General features: G+C 38.2%; 1 protein-coding gene across 1 annotated transcript in view; it reads left to right on the top strand.

Moving 5' to 3' along the window:
- The window catches only part of Alms1 (ALMS1 centrosome and basal body associated protein), a 101,466-nt gene that overhangs the window by 35,889 nt on the left and 47,719 nt on the right, over nt 1-17,858 (top strand). Inside the window, exons 9-11 of the mRNA XM_032906187.1 lie at nt 298-431; nt 3,628-5,414; nt 15,537-15,766. Coding sequence (XP_032762078.1) covers nt 298-431; nt 3,628-5,414; nt 15,537-15,766 — 2,151 coding nt within the window. The remainder of the gene's footprint in view (nt 1-297; nt 432-3,627; nt 5,415-15,536; nt 15,767-17,858) is intronic.

The following is a 17,858-nucleotide window of genomic DNA, read 5'->3' as shown; positions in this document are numbered from 1 at the left end:
GTTACCCTGTGTCTTATTAGGGGTTTACTGCTATGAACAGACACCCTGACCAAGGCGACCCTTATAAAGACAACATTTAATTGGGGCTGACTTAAAGGTTCAGAGGTTCAGTTCATTATCATCAAGGCAGGAGCATAGCGTCCAGGCAGGCATGGTGCAGGAGGAGCTGAGACTTCTGTATCTTCATTAGAAGGCATTAAGGGGCAGATATTGCTGGGTTTCTTTACTTGAATAGTCATTGAAAAATTACCAGTTTCACAGTTTTTAAATCTCAACTGTTTTGTGATTTCTCTCCAGCCTGGAATCTAAAGTTCAATTTAGGACGTGACTATGGATACCCCGTTTCAGAGTTAAATGAAGATGACAGGAGGAAAGTAGAAGAGATAAAGGCAAAGTTGTTTGGTCATGGAAGAACAACGCACGTGTCTGAGGTATAAAACTTAGGGGTGAAAACTGAAACTGTGAAAGAGAGGGCAGTAGAAATTTGAGCTCTGACTTATTGATGACTCTAGCCAAGTAGCTGATAATCTTGGGGTAAAGTGTTAGAGTCTTAGTTCTCTAAAAGTTAAGATTGAAGGACTAAATTGTTTAAGTTTTGCTTCATTCCAAAATTATCACAGTAGTAAAACACTGAGTTCTTTTTGCTAATTCATCTTTACAATTAATAGTGCTTTTTTTTTCCTTTAATGAAATGTTTCTTGAATGGAAGCATATATGTATAAAGAATTACTCTGTGTTTCTTGTGTTCTAGCTCTAGAAACAGAATACCATTAAACTGGACGTGGTAATGCGTACTTTAGTCCTAGTATTTGGGAGCTAAGTGCAGAGATTCACAAGGTCAAGGCCAGCTTGTGATATTTAGCAAGGTTGTATCTCAAAAACCAAATCAAACCAGCACTTGCCCACCCCTGACAAAGGCCTTTGTTTTGGATCTCCTTCCCTAGACTTATCTTTATTTTTAATCTTGACATGTATTGACTTTCTGATCTCCAGTATGCTTTTGAATTTTACATAGAATCAACATGATGTGGGGCTAGAGAAATGCCTTAGTGGTTAAGAGCAGTTGTTGTCCTTGAAGTGTATCAGGGGTCAGTTCCTAGCATCCATATGGTGGTTCAAAACCATCCATGACTCCAGTTCCAGGGAATCTGACACTTGTCTCCTGGCCCCAAAGTCACCAGGCATTCCTATGGTACACATACATACATGCAGGTAAAACACTCATATACATAAAAAAGAGAATCAGCAGATGTATTCATTCTTTATGAGGGTAATGTTCCATTCTGTACATATACCATGTTTTTTTCCCTTCATCATCCCTATTGGACACTTAAATACTGTTTTTGCTATTTACAGTAGTTTTTGTTTTTTTTAAAAGAACCTCAAAAAAAAAAAAAAAAAAAAAAAAAGAACCTCTTGCACATCTGTCAATATGTTGGCTTATTATAAGATTTTAGGAAGAATAGTCTAAAAATAATGTTTGGCAGGTACTAAAGCAATAAGAATTAAGAAAAAATTTACATATATTAATTTTGTGGGGACGGTGCCATAGCATGCCTGTGAAGGTCAGAGGACAATTTAGAAGGTTGCATCTTTTCTCTCACCACATAGGTTCTGGAGATTGAACTGAGCCAGGCTTGGCAGCAAGTGTCTATACTTCCTGGGTCATCTTGCTTCCCAGTACTCTAAAGAGTTTTGTTTTTGTTTTTTAAAGATTTATTTCTTTTATGTATGTGAGTACACTGTAGCTGTCTTCAGACACACCAGAAGAGGGCATGGAATCCCCTTTACAGATGGTTGTGAGCCACCATGTGGTGGCTGGGAATTGAACTCAGGACCTCTGGAAGAGCAGTCAGTGCTCTTAACCACTGAGCCATCTCTCCAGCCCCTCTAAAGAGTTTTTAATGCAGAAAGATCATTATAAATTTTTGTTTATTATGAAAACTTGAAAGATGCCACAGGAGAAGTATGCCACTGAGAAAGAGAAATACATATTAGATGAGTGTCAATATATGATTTCCAGTTTTGAAAGCGGGGGAAATTTGTATTTCTCAAATTAAGGCATTTATTTCCCAGTGATGTGTCAGGAGGTTCCAGGCTAGTCAGAAGCTGTAGATTAAAAAATGGTAACTCTATGTATTTAATTGTTTTTTTTTTTTTTTAAAGCCAACTATTGTTTTGAATTGTAGCATTACGTGCAGCTGTAAGAAATGATCTGGAGAGACGATGTATGTCCTGCTGTATCCACTTTCTTATGCCCTACAAAGGTTTTTCTTTTTCTTTTTTTTTTTTCTTTTTTTTCAGAGCTGGGGACCAAACCAAGGCCTTGCACTTGCTAGGCAAGCGCTCTACCACTGAGCTAAATCCCCAACCCCAGGTTTTTCTTTTTTTAAATTTTGAAACAGGGTCTTGTTAACCTGGAATTCACAAGAGATCTGCCTCCCTGTCTCAAGTGCTGAGAATGAAGGCATGCACCACTATGCCAGCCAAAGTCTTGCACAATTCTAATGATCTTCCCCAGTTATGACATTCACTTTATAGTCAGTACTGAAAACTGATATTTATAAACTGTGAGGGCCGCCCTTCTGTATAATATCTACATCCATGCACCCCCCACCTCTTCTGTAACACTCCTCAGATCCTAGTCTGATCTCCATTTCTGTATTTTGTAATGTCAAGAATGTCATCAAATGAAGTCATATAACATGCATTTTTGTGTGTTGGCCTTTTTTATTTCAAATATCTTAAATACTTGATTCAAGAATAATTCACAGGGATGCCCTTTTTTGATGTTGAACGTTTATTGACATTTTTATGTCTCTTTTTGTTTGTTTATATGTGTGTTACGCTGCGGATCAAACTTATACCATCATATATGGTAGAGAAGCACTGTACAGCTGACCTACCCATAGTCCCACTGCTGAATTTTGAAATTTTTTTTTGTATCTGTTTGATATCAATGTATGTGTTCTTTTTTATTAATAATTTATTTAAGTAAAGCCACAAAAGTTGTCGTCGTCATCATCATCATCATCATCATCATCATCATCATCATCAGTTTTTCAAGACAGTTTTTCTTTATAGTCTTGCCTATCCTGGAACTTGCTGTATAGACCAGGCTAGCCTCCAACTCAGAGATCCACCTGCCTCTGCCTCCTGAGTGCTAGAATTAAAGTCGTGCATCACCACACCTCTATATTTTATTATTTTTAAGTATGTATATATGTGTGTGTCTGCATGTAGGCATGTGTACATGAATGTAGGGGCCCTTGGAGTCCAGAGGCATTGACTCCTTGGAGCTCAGTTTACAGATGGTTGTGACCTGCCTAATGTGGGTGATGTGAATTGAACTGATGTGGGTGCTGGTCTTGGAAGAGCAGTCAGTTCTTTTAACCTCTGAGCCATCTCTCCAGCCCCAAGTAGAACAATTTTAAAAGATTTCCTAAGTGTTCTTCATTATCATGCACCATTTTATTCTGTAAAGTTTCATTTTTTTCCCTGCTGTTTCTTTGATCTGTCTTATAGACGAAGAAAATAACACTCATGGTCATTTTTAGCTTGGATATTAAACTAATCAACATATGACTATTGGATTACTTTAAGTGGGAACCTATTTATATCTTCTAGGTCTTACAGAGTCCACGAGGAATAGGATGTTTGCCTGAAGCTGTATGTGGTCACATTATTATTGAGAGCCATGAGAAAGGATGTTACAGGAATCTTACTGCTGAACAACCACGACCAGACAGCTGCCATTGTGTTTTTCGATCTGTTGATCCTTCAGACTTGATTAGAGGACATCGGAGCCCATCATCATGGAGAGGCAGGCACATCAACCTTTCCAGATCGATAGATCAGAGCAATCCCCATTTCGAAATAGGGAATTCCTTTCAGTTACAGAGTCATTCCCCATTTGAAAAACTTGTACCTGATGACATCAAAATTAGCAAGGGTGTTGGAATGCCATTCCATGAACACATGGATCCCCAGCCATCAGAATTAATAGAACCTACTTGTGTGCCAGCTAAAGAAACGGATTTTTCTTCCTCTTCTGAAATACTGCCCTCTGAACCCAAGAAGCAGTTCACCACTTCCATCACTTTTTCTTCTCACCAACACTCTAAGTGCATTTCTGATTCCTCTGGTTTTAAGGTTGATGTTACTGCAGGTAGCCAGTGTACTGGGCCATCTTTAGGGGTGTTTAAGCCTCATATCCCTGAAGAGCAGATTTCTCCTAGAGATCTTAAACAGAAAATCTCTTCCCCTTCATCACTTCAAAGGCATAGTTACACACCAGTGACTATTTTAGTTGACAGTAGTAGGCAAAGACAAAAATTACCTGTTGATTTTGAGCATTCTAATCAAAAAGGAAAACTCTTACAAAGATCAGCTTTTAATTTTAGCCATTCTGAACCCAGTGTCAGTACAAATGTTAGTTTCAAGGGAGTTCAATTTTCTGGTAACGATACCATTGTTAGGCAGGACAAATTAATTTCCACAGTTGAGGTAAAAGAGAAGAATGTAACTTTAACTCCTGATCTTCCTTCTTGCATTTTTCTTGAGCAAGGAGAAGAAAGCCACACCCCACACACAGATCTTCATATGAGGAAGTGCCCTTCTCCCTCTCGTCTAGACATTGCTTCTTGCATTTTTCTTGAGCAGCACAAATTCTTTGAGCAAAGCCAAGGCCAGCATGTAGATGATCATGAAATGAGAGAAGACTACTCTCTCTTCCCTAAGTGCCAGGGTTACATAGCTGCAGACCCTTCTGACTTTCCTGATCAGCAGCAATGCAAACCTCCAGGTGTTTTCTCAGGCCACGTGAGAAAACAGCACTATCCTCTTTCTCCAGTTCAGGATTGTGAGGTAGAAGAGGTTCAGTGTATACCCCAATCATACTTTTCTAATATGGTAAATGTTGAAGCCAAGGTCAGTGATATGGTCTTCCCTGACGCCCCTGACCACTTTACAGCAGCATCTACTCCACCTTCAAGTAGAAAAGCACTTTCATGTGTTCGCATAACTCTTTGTCCCAAGACTCCTTCCAAGTTGGATAGTGGAACCTTAGATGAAAGGTTTCATTCATTGGATCCTGCTTCTAAAACAAGGATTAATAGTGAGTTTAACTCTGATCTTCGAATTATATCTTCAAGGTCATTGGAACCAACCTCCAAATTACTGACCTGTAAACCAGTAGCACAGGATCAAGAATCTTTAGTTTTTCTAGGACCTAAATCTCCACTGGACTTGCAAGTCGCAGAGTCTTCTCTTCCAGATAGTAAGACTATTTCTCAGGACTTGAAAACCACACCTCCTCAGAATAGCCAGATAGTAACCTCAAGGCAAACACAAGTGAACATTTCAGATTTGGAAGAATATTCCAAACCAGAGGGGACTCCAGTACCTGCAGATGGGTGAGTCACTGTGATAACAGGCAAGCTGATGGGATTTCTAACAAAGGATTTTAAACAGTTAAGCAAATGGAAAGACTTTGGGGTTGGGGGAGGGCAGTGTCATTTCTTTGTAGGAGATTGGATCTAACTGGTCTGACAGCGGTCTTAAGAGGTGTGTAAGTAAGGGAATCTGTGAAGGTGATGTAAACGTGAAATGTGAAGTAACATGGGAAGGACTTTTTGTAAGATTTGACATCAAATGTAAGAAATTGGAAACGGAAAAGTTTGGTCAGCCCACGGTACAATGACTACTTATTTTTATATTGGAGATGTACTGAAGTTCCTGGGAGCTTGCAACTTAAGTGTGGAAAGAGGTCAACTGATGTTTGCTTTCTTCAATATCATATCATGGCTACAAGAGGATGAGGTGGAGGAGCCTCAAATACCCCCAGTAATCTAATTTCTCCCAGCTATTTCCCACCTTGATCAATTCTACCATCCCAGTAGTCTCTTTATATTTTGAATCCATCAGTAATTTAAGCTATTCTTAGATCAGAGTTGTCATGATATAATTAACTCTGCAAATACCCTCACACACATTCCAGTCATTTCTCAATCCAGTTAAGTTCAGTCATGCTTAACCATATTTTTGCTTGCATACTCTTTGCATACATTTCTCTCTTTTCTAGCTCAGGATTTCTCTATTATATTTTGTATTTACAAGAGATTTCTTTTAAAGCCCCATAACTTTATAGCATTGAGTGTTATCCTGGCATATAAGCACTTTAGCCAGCCCAGCAGTTATGCATATGATTATGATGTTCCTAGATGAGAAGCCTCCCTTACCTCGTGTTACAGGAATGGAAACTAAATTCATGAACAGGTTAATTCATGAACAGGCTAATTATACTTGTCATTAGTAACTCATCGCTGGTTTAGTTTTACCTTTATAAGTCTTTTATGGCTAACGAGAAAGAATTACCTGTATAAAAATGGTTGAGAAGGTAGCATACTACAATGGAAAGCCCAGGGTTTGGGAAGGAGGAAGAAGTGTTTTTTCAAAATCTACGGGCATGAATAACATTGATACACAGTTTCATTTAGTCTTCACGACATCCTGATTCCCTGATTGACTGGAAAACCAAGACACTAACAGTGTCTCTTATGCCAAATGATGTTGGTAGGAGGAGAATTGTTCAGCAGCAGTTCATCTTAACAAGGCAAGAACTTGTTTCCCGCATCGTGTGTTTTACACATCCTTTGTGTGTGTGTGTGTGTGTGTGTGTGTGTGTGTGTGTGTGTGTGTGTGTGTGTGTGTGTTTTACACATTCTTGAACACTACTTGTAACTTTCTTTCATCCACAATTTTGGACAAATAATTTAGTATCTTTGACATTGTTGTGAGTTGTGAAGGAAAGTGCTGAGAAGTTGAAAGGTCCTTTACAAAGCTGAAGTAATTAAGAACTGGACTTGGGTAAGAAATTGAAGGTGTCAACTTCTCTCTTGAGTATTATACATCATATGAAGTGATGGACTTTATTTTAATATTTAGAAGTTAAAAGTATAACAGATTTGTGGACAGCATTCATTATTCCCTTCAAGGTTTAAATGCCAACTTATTGGAGCTGAGTTTCTTTAAAATTGAGATAAAGCTGTAAACAAAAAAATAAATTATTGTAAGTATGAACTAATAGAGATGCTACTTATTGAGAATATAGTAAATGCTAAGCTTCATGTTTACACTTTAAACTTACAAATCTCATTAACTCAATTCCTAGGTTTTAAACCTTGAAAATTAGAGGAAAAAAATTTTGGTCTGGGGGAGGCAGTGCTGCTGAAAAGGTGTTTGCCTTGAAAGAATGAGGACCTGAGTGTGATTGCTAGTACCCTTGACCTAGAAAAAGTCAGACGTCAGGGTGGGCATGTGGAGTCATGTGATGCGTAATCCCAGCATTGTGGTTGCAGCGAGGGGGGAGGCAGGGGGAGGGGGAGGAGGAGATCCTTGAGGCTTGTTGGCCAGCCTGTCTAACCTATCGGTACCATTTGTATTAGCTGAAGTAAGTGAAAAGGATTACGAGCAATGACATACAGTAATAGCTCAGCAGATCTGGAGCTTACATCAGGGTTTGTAAACAGTTGAAATCCTATGCTCCCTACATAAAAACAGGAGAGTCCTTTAGAGAACTGGCTGATTCTGGGCTGGAGTAGGAGTAGGGCAAAACTCTGAAATCACTGATCTCAGAAACTGAGTAATTTAAGCACCAAATTACATCTTAAAGTGTGAAAGAGCTATTACTGAGTCTATGCTGGTGTAAATCATTAAGAAGAGGAATAAATGAACGGAAGAGGAGCAATACTTCCTTCAGAGGAATGTCGGGGATAGAGGGTTCTCTTGGCTGGGTTGGGAATATACAGTTCATCATGGTGGGGAAGGCACAGTGACAGAAGTGGCAGAAATTATGATGGCAGGATGTGATGGGAATTGTTACATCTCAGCAGGCCAGAGAGAAGAGAGACTAGGGCTGGAAGTAGGGCTGGTTACAATTGCCAGTGCCTGCTCCCTAGCAATCAACTTCCACCAGTGATGCACCACCTTCTAAAGGGTCTGCAGCCTCCAAAAACAGTGGCCATCCTCTACGGCTAGGAACCACCTTGGGGGCATTCTACATCCAAATGCTGACCTCCTTAACTGTCTTTAGACCTTTAACTGTCTTAAAGACATTTTTTTTAATTAAAAATTTTATTATTTTGTCATGTATGTATGCATGCATGTATGTATATATGTCTATACCTGCATGTGTGTATGTATACCATATGTGTACAGTGCACACAGAGGCCAGAAGAAGATGCTGGATCCCCCAGACCTGGAGTTACAGATGGTTGTGACTCGCTGTGTAGGTGCTGTGAACTAATCTGGGTCCTCTGGCAAGGCGGTAGGTGTTTAACCACTGAACTGTCTCATCCTTTATAGACATCTTTAATTTTTTTTTTTCATGGTTGATTGGCTACCCTGGCAGAAATGAGATAGATTCATAGTATTGTTTTCTTCACACCAAGAGAACATCAAAGGAGATTTCTCATTCACACAAAAATTTTCAGGATGATCTGTCCGTAAGCAGATCTGGACTAGCATGCACAAAGCAAATGAAGTGGATTGAGCTCATAACTAGAGCAGATGACTGTGAAGGGCCTACGTTTCGTACTGGAAAGCATAGACATTCCTGCCAACCTGTCCAGCTAAGGACCCAAAGTGGGAAAGAAGGGAAAGTCATAAAAAGGAAATTGGTGATCAAACATCAGAAACAGAGGGAAACTCTTTATTATTGTGGGTGTTGTAGAGCTTGCCATCTGCACTCTTAATATGGAAGCCTCTGCTGATGTGGTTACCTGATATTTAAAGATATTTACAGCTGTACTCAGGAGAAACACTCACTCGTGAGTAGCTTTCCAGTATTGAACTGGAATTCTTTATGAAAGTGTTGGTAGTCTGAAGATTTGGAATTAATGACATTGTCAAGGACAAGGTAGTTGTTAGTACTAGTTCTATTTGTTTAATGAATATGACTATATATTTTTCTGGTGTTTTGAAAAATGCTTTTTAAATTTTTTTTCTAAGTTGACATGTGATATCCTATTGTGGCATTAGCTCTCCTCCTCCCCTTTCTGATATTGGTAATCTTTCTCTGAGGTCATTCTTGTTAACAGTTAAAAATAAGGGTTTTGGAAGCCGCTTTAGTGGTTTTCATTATTTTCTACTCTTTTGTCTTACATTTTGCATCTTTTGTTTTTTACCTTCTTTAGAGTAAATAATGTAATTTATAATTTTTTCGTTAATTTTTAGCATTCTTTTTTATTACATTTTTATTTATTTATTTTTATGAAGAGGGCATCAGATCCCATTACAGATGGTTGTGAGCCACCATGTGGTTGCTGGAAATTGAACTCAGGACCTCAGGAAGGGCAGTGGGTGCTCTTACCCGCTGGGCCGTCTCTCCAGCCCTAGAGTTCTTAACTGTGGTTTTCACGTTTTTCTTTGCCCCATTGACTGGTGCTGTGTGTGTCTTGATTGCATTGTAGTCATAGCAGTTACTTAAAATGACCTCACTGACTATTAAACATTCAAAATGCTTTGTGATGTTTTTATTTTGACCAGTTTATGGTTGAAAAGATTGCGTGTTCCGATGTTGCTGTGTGGGGTAGAGAGCAGTCCAGTTTAGCTGGTCACGTGAGTCATTGCTGTGTTTCCCTTTGCTATATTTGTCTGCTTGTTAGTCGACATACAATAGGAACATATCACATGATAACATATGAGCACGCTTCCAGGCATGGTTTTTTTATTCCGTCCTTCCCTCTCCCCATTACTCCCCCATATCTCTCTCTCTCTCTCTCTCTCTCTCTCTCTCTCTCTCTCTCTCTCTCTCTCTCTGTGTGTGTGTGTGTGTGTGTGTATTTGAGTTAAACGTTATGGGGAAAGTTGTAAGTTCTCCTTGTATTTAGTCTTTTGTGAAGTTGACCTGCTCCATAATGAAATAGGACACGTTTTTCTGTTTTAAAAGGTTGTCTATATAGTGACAATTAAAACATCCGGGTCAGGAATTGAAACTGAAGTTTATTACAAGTGTCATTCTGACTTTTCTTCTTCTAGTGTCTTTTACAGTAAAAGAAATAATTCAAAATTACTTGTTGTATTAGTTATCATGTATGTTTAAAGTCCTTTCCTTTGAAGCTATTTCTTCAGTGGTTTCTTGTTTTTATTTGTTTTTTTTTGTTTGTTTTTGTTTTTGTTTTTGTTTTTGAGACTGGATCTCTTTATGTAGCCCAGGCTATCCTGAAACTCACTGTGTAGATCAGGCTGGCCTGGAACACAAAGGTCTGCCTGCCTCTGCCTCCCAAATTCCGAGATTTCAAGATGTGCTCTGCCCCATCTGGCTTTAGTATTTTCTTATTGAAACTTTTTAGATTTTATAAAACAATTATTTTGTGAAATGCTCTTTGAGTTTTCTTATGATTCTTTTGGTTACTTATCTGTTACTTTATGTAGATGAATTATATTGACTCTCATCATTATATCATGTTACATAGCTTTAATTTGTCCTGTGATTGAAAACCATCGCTTGAATTACTTAGTAAGGTAGTAGCAGCTACTTGTTACTACTGTTATTATTCTTTTCTCCCTGTAGTTAAATGTTTTATGACGTTCTTTAAAATTATATAAATATCTTGGTGTTTAGCAAATTCAGTTTATTATTTATACCTATACAGAATCATGCTTTCTTATCTGAGTGGTTTATGATTTACTGTTTTTATCTTTAATTTCTTCTCTCTCTCTCTCTTTTATTTAGACAATCCTTGAACTCAAAGAAATATGCCTGCCTCTCCCTTCTAAACGCTGGAATTAAAGATGCGCACCACACCTCGTCTCTTTCTGTTCTTATAGACTCTTTTCTTATAGTCCAGGCCTGCTTCAAACTTGTAATCAGCCTGCCTCACATATTGGGTTTATTGGTGTGTGCCATGAGCCCTGGCTATTGATGCTGATTTGCTTTTTCCTTTTCATTTGAAATAAACACAGCGTAACAGGAAAGCACAAAAATAGTCCTGAGAAGCTGAATGTGGTGGCTCAGGCCCATAATCCCAGCATCTAGGAGGCCGAGGCCAAAGACGGGTTGTTATAATTTCCAAGCCAACTTGGCCTATATATTAAGTTACAGAGTAACTTTCAAAGAGGGTTGGATAGATGGCTCAGTGGTTAAGAGAGCTGACTGCTCTTTCAGAGGACCTGGGTTTCAATTCTCAGTACCAACATGGCAGCTCACAATGGTTTGTAACTCTAAGATCTGACATTCTCACCCAGACATACATGCAGGCAATACACCAATGCACATAAAATAAAAACAGAAAAAATAAAATGTTAAAAAAAAAACTTTCAAAGAGCTAAAGCCAGGATTAGTGAAGCACATCTTTAATTCCAGTACTCAGGAGGCAGAGGCAGGCAAATCACTGTGAGTTGGAGGCCAACCTGGTCTACAGAGCGAGTTCTAGGATAGTCAACGCTACACAGTAAACCCTCTTTAGTAGGATTAATGATCTCCAGCTACAGTTAAAACCTGAGATATTTTTTTTTGTTTTGTTTTGTTTTTTTCCGGAGCTGGGGACCGAACCCAGGGCCTTGCGCTTCCTAGGTAAGCGCTCTACCACTGAGCTAAATCCCCAACCCCAACCTGAGATATTTTTTAAGGCCATCCTTAAGCTTCTTCCTATATTAACAGAGTTCTTACATCTTTTATTATATTCATTAGGCATTTGATACTCTTATAGTGTCATGTATGATATATCTATATTTTAAATTTATAACTTATGATAGAAACATTTTAATGGATTTTTAAGTATTTTTTAAGTATTTTTTGATCTTTTATCTGGCAATTTAAAAAGTCAGTTTTATTCTGAGGTTATATAGTGTTTTTTTATTGTTTGTATACATAATATTATCCAGTACCAAAGAAATGGCTTTTTACTTTTTGACTCATTTACCTTTTTTCTATTTTCCTGCCTATTAACACTTTCTGCATATCATTAAGTTTACTGAGCTGTTGAATGGGAGTGTTGAATTGGTGACTTATTATGTTGCTATATAAAATGATTACTCACAGCATTTCACTCTTAAGATAGGATGGTTATTCACATACAGAGTTTTAATAGTTTTTCTATGTTTCGGATATATTCTTCATGTTGTTCTAATACAACACACTATTCCTTTTTTTTTTTTTAATTTATCTTTTTTTGGAGTTACAGAAAAGTACCACCAAAAGTAGCTAAATTTATTTTTGAAAATTTTATATTTATAGAAAATATACATGTAGAATTCCTTCTAGCAATCACTCAGCTTCTCCTATTTCTGATGTTACAGTTTCATAGTATATTTGCCAGGATGAAGAAATCAGGACTTGTGTGTTGCAGCTAGGTTTTCCTGGTTTTTAATCTGTATTTTATCAGTGGCCTTTGTCTCTTCCATGGACCCTGCCAATATTTCACATCTTGTTTAGTTGCTTCTATGGTAAATACAAATGCTCTATAAATACATGGAAAAATACTTGGTATTTTACCCATCAGGAAGTGCAAATCTAGAACTAGGCTGAGATTCCATTTCACTCTAGTCAGAGTAGCTGAAATCAAGAAACCAAACAAAGGTTGGCAGGGATGCAGGGGGAAGGAGCAGTGTTGGTGGGGATAGAAATTTTAGGACCGCTGGTGTGGAAGGTGGTGTGGCAGTTCCTCAAAACCAAAGCTGTGATGCCATATGCTGTGCCTCTACCAGTCCTGGGAATAGTCCTGGGGAAGCTAAGGCAGCTTACCACTGAAGAAAACTGCATATTTATGCTGACTGTTGCACGACCTACAGTAGTCAGGTCACAGGATCAGACTAGATGTTCATCAGGAGATAAATGAATAAAGAAAATATACTATCTATAAACAATGGAGTTCTATTCAGCCATGAAGAAATGTGAAGTTAAGTCGTTTGCAGGAAAATGAGTAGAGGTAGAGATCTAAGCTTGAAGCATGCCAGATGCAGAGTCACAGATAATGCGTATAACTTTCTCTCATATATCGACTCTAGATTTTAAAACAATATGTAAGTTAGGAAAACATTAGATGACATAATGGTTTTGGGAAGAGAAAACTTGTAAGTGATGAACTTAGCTGAAATCTCTAAGAAAAGTGTTGAAGGCACAGCTTAGCTTTTCTTAGATGTTGGTTTTAAAATAGAATAAGAAAAATAAGTTTTTGAAAATGTTGATTTTACTTTATTATTTTGCATGTGCAGTTATTAGTCGGATCATTAGCAACTTAACTAGCAATGGTTACACCTTGAAAGGAAGTTAACTCTTCCACAGTCAGCAGCTACTAATTGCTTGCTAATAGCGTCTCATCGAGGAGTGGGCCTGTTCTCTGTCTGTGCTATAATACTGACACATTAGAACCTGTACATGTCTTGTGTAGGTGCCATGGTTTTTTAGTGCAATGGTCCTGTTAGGTCCAAGAATATTTCAGAGCCCTGCTCCCCATTCCCAGCTCTTACATTTTCCCACCACCTCTTCTGCAACGAAGGAAATGATTTAATGATACATTTTTAATATGAATAGAAGTAGATATTATTTATCGGAAAGTATTTAACATTTCTGTATCATAAAAATGAGAAAGTGTGTTTGGCAGAGAACTCTAGTAGTATGGCCAAGTGGCCATTTGATAAAGTAAGTATGGATCTGCCAGATCTGTTCTTATCACTAAGAATATTGACGAATATATCCAAAGGCATTTCAGATACTATTGGTATCCTACCCACTGATGATCCAGAGTGCAGGGACTTGGGGTCATAATTTCAAAGGAGACATTTCAGGTCTTTGTGCATCTGTGTTTACTGCTCAATGTTGTCCCACAGATCTTCTGTCCTATACTCTGTGTTACTGCACTCCTTTGTCATCTCAGGCGTGTCATGTCACCCCATGTATGTGCTATGTAGCAACATTGTGGTGATGTGATTTAGAGGGCCACTGAGAGAAGGGCCACTGGGAGAATCCCCACAGGCATTGGCTGCCGGAGTCACAGAGACCAGAGGTCAGATCATTCTTGAGATTTAAGATTGAGATTTCATTTTCTCTCTCTCCCTTTTGGAATGAGAATGTCCTATTGGAAGGACATACTGTGTTTTATGTCATTGGCTCACAGTTGGAGAGCAGTTTGTCTGCCTCTGATGAAGATGGCACTTAGATGACGCTCTGGACTTAACTTCAGAGTTGTTACTGCAGTGAGCTAAGACTAGTGAGATGGAATGAATATATTTGAATGTGTGGACATGAATTTTGGGAACCAGAAACAGAACATAGTGGTTTAAATACTTAGTTTCTCCAGAAGTCACATGTTAAATTCTAATCCCCAGTATGATGTCTGAAAGTACGGCCTCAAAGAAGCATGTAGGTTGTGAGAGTGTGTGCCTCATGAATGAGATTATCCAAAGACTCCTTTCCCATCATGGAAGTATGGCAACATCTACGACCAGAAAGTAGGTCTTCACCAGACAAAGAATCTCACTGCTTCATTGGCTTTCTGAGCCCCCAGACTGGTAATCAGTGAGTTTTGTTTGAAGGCCACACAGCCTGTGGATTTTGCTATGACAATGCAAGCATCTCTTTGGCCTTCTGCGGGATATGGCAATCCTTTCTTCCTTCCTGTTTGTAAATGAACTTGACCATTTTGAGGAATACTAGACATTTGCTAAATAGATCCTCCATTCCAGTTTGATGTTTTCTCATGATCAGACTGAAGTTTTAAATTTGTGGAAATACCACAAGAGAAATTTACCCTTACATCAGATAGAGGGGAGATTACACCCACAAGGATAATGTGATGTCATTTTTGCTCACTAGGTAGGTGGGTTTCTCACTTTCTAGGCTATATTCCTTGAGGTCTAGCCACTATTCTAGCCTGTACTTGGGGTTAGGAGTTGGGATTATGCTTTCCCCTCTTTGGTGAGAGCTATGTTCATGGTCTATGGAATTCTTCTTAAGCAAAACTAGCCTTTCTTCCTAGATGCTTGTTTATTCAATCATTCATTTACTTTTCTTTTTTTCTTTTTCTTTTCTATTTTTCGAAGCTGGGGACCAAACCCAGGGCCTTGCACTTGCTAGGCAAGCGCTCTACCACTGAGCTAAATCCCCAACCCCCAATCATTCATTTACTTAACATGAATTCTCAACAGTCTTGATTAAACACACACAGACACACCCTTTAGAACTTCTGGTTCCATCATTATGGTTCCCTTATGGGAAGACTTTATTTCATGTTTATCTTTGTGTCCTCTGGGCATTTAATATAGTTTTATAGTAATTGTGAAATTAAATAAATGAGTCTATTAATTTCAACTAAGAAGTACTGTTTCCTTAGTTAAATTACATAAAGTATTATATATTAAAACGATTTTGGAATAAATAATAAACATGCTTGATTGCTTTTTACTATGAATCTTAGAAAACGAATGAGACTATGGAAAGAGGTTGTTAACATGTGAGATCACTATATGTACAATTGCCTAATTATTTGAATATTTCTTGCCAAAGATATGAGCTGTTTTGTCTTTTTTGTTGTTAGTTCACAAGAACAGAGTAAGGCTCCCTTTACTACATCCTCTGGAATGTTATCATCTGATGCAGTCACTCAGGTAACAACAGAAAGTCCAGAAAATATGACATTTTCATCTGAAATTTTTATTAATGCTGATGATCGTGGACAGGACATTCCATACCCCACGACCCAAAATCCGTCCAGGTTTGCCTCCTCTTCCTCAGGGCAGCAAATCACAGCTTCTCAGGGCAAAGACGGTAAGAAGCTACAACTGATGTAATTATTTTTAAAATAATAAAATAATGTCTTTCTCATCATGAAACCTACTTTTAATATCGGTGTTATGCTACAATATTACCGTATCCAGTTTCTGCTTTTATACCTGTGAAAAGAATAGGATTTTCATCTTTATTATATCTTTTTAAATTTTTTAAAAGATTTATTTATTATATATAAGTATACTGTAACTGTCTTTACACACACCAGAAGAGGGTATCAGATCTCATTACAGATGGTTGTGAGCCACCATGTGGTTGTTGGAAATTGAACTCAGGACCTCTGGAAGAGCAGTCAGTGCTCGTAACTACTGAGCCATCTCTCCAGCCCTCATATTTATTTATTTATTAATTATTTTTTTAAAGATATATTTATTTATTTTATGTATGTAAGTACACTGTAGCTTCAGACACACAAGAAGAGGGCATCAGATCCCATTACAGATGGTTGTGAGCCACCATGTGGTTGCTGGGGATTGAACTCAAGACCTCTGGAAGAGCAGTCAGTGCTCTTAACCACTGAGCCATCTCTCCAGCCCTCATATTTATTTTAAATAGAGTTAATAAGAGTATATGGAATTCATGCTGCTAGGGCTGGCTGGCTGACTTTAGTCCAGTGATTTTTTGTAAAATTATAGTTGGTACGTAAGAACTGTTTTTGAGACAGGCAGATGAACTTATTGGCATTTGGTTTATAGTAATACGGCTTTACTTATGCATAACAATAGTGTATTTCTTGCTTATGAAACAACCACCTGCTACTCAGGTTGACCACTAATCCTGCTGTTTGAACACATGTGAACCCCCACAAATCTGAACAAGAACATTCATGTGTACACATAACCACATACATGAAAAGAAAAACAATCTCCAATGGATGCTGGTGATGTAGCCGAACTATAGTGTGTGTGCATACCTAGTGTGTACCAGGTCCTACCCAGACCAGTTTGTATCATTACCACATATATATCCACCCATGCACACCCTCACACACAGGTGTGCATGCATTTTCAGCAGTTTAAAGTAACAAACATTTGTTTTCACATCTCAGGCTTTAGAGCCTGTTGGAGTTTGGCCCCAGGTAGCAAAAGTAGTTTAGGTGTGCCTCCAAGTGCCTGTTTCTGAGAGTCAGGCTATGGAAAATTTGTGTTTTCCGAACATGTAGCTGTCATTCATGGTGGTGGCAGAAGCACAAGAAGGGAGACCTAACTGAAAAAAAGAATTTATTCCTACATTTATATCTGAGTGCTCTGTGTATGAATAGTTTCATTATTATAAAACAGAAAAACTGAATTGAAACTTTTACTTTATGATAACGAGTGTATAAACAGAAGAAAAACATGGATAGAGTCTACATCAAACTGATGATCTTTTTTTTTTTAAAAGAATTATTTTTTTATTTATATGAGTATACTGTTGCTGTCTACAGACACATTAGAAGAGGGCATTGGATCCCATTACAGATGACTGTGAGCCACCTTGTAGTTGCTGGGAATTGAACTCAGGACCTCAGGAAGAGCAGAGCCACTGACCGTCTCCTTTCCCAAGTCTGATGATCTTTGAATAGTCAGATCTTATATTTTTTGCTTTGTAATTACTTTGATGTCTTTTTCGTTGAGTTCTTTTTTTTTTTCCAGAGCTGAGGACTGAACCCAGGGCCTTGCGCTTGCAAGGCAAGTGCTCTACCACTGAGCTAAATCCCCAACCCCTGATGTCTTTTTAAATTTCATATATACCTTGGAACTTATTAAAATACTAGATAACTTGCTTGTATATTTTAATTAGCTGCCATGTATTTCCTATCTCTAGAATTCTGTCTACTGTTGAAAGCAAAGATGAATTTATGTTTAGTTCATTCAATTTTTTTTTAAAAGATTTATTTTCTGTGTATGAGTACACTGTAGCTGTCTTCAGACACACCAGAAGAGGGCATCGGATCTCATTACAGATGGTTGTGAGCCACCATGTGGTTACTGGGTTTGAACTCGGGACCTCAGGAAGAGCAGTCAGTGCTCTTAACCACTGAGCCATCTCTCCAGCCCCTCATTCATGTATTTTAAGAAATGTGAGCACT

Source organism: Rattus rattus, chromosome 6, assembly GCF_011064425.1.
Source record: "Rattus rattus isolate New Zealand chromosome 6, Rrattus_CSIRO_v1, whole genome shotgun sequence".
NCBI classification, from domain to species: domain Eukaryota; kingdom Metazoa; phylum Chordata; class Mammalia; order Rodentia; family Muridae; genus Rattus; species Rattus rattus.
This window is presented reverse-complemented; position numbering and strand designations above follow the sequence as displayed.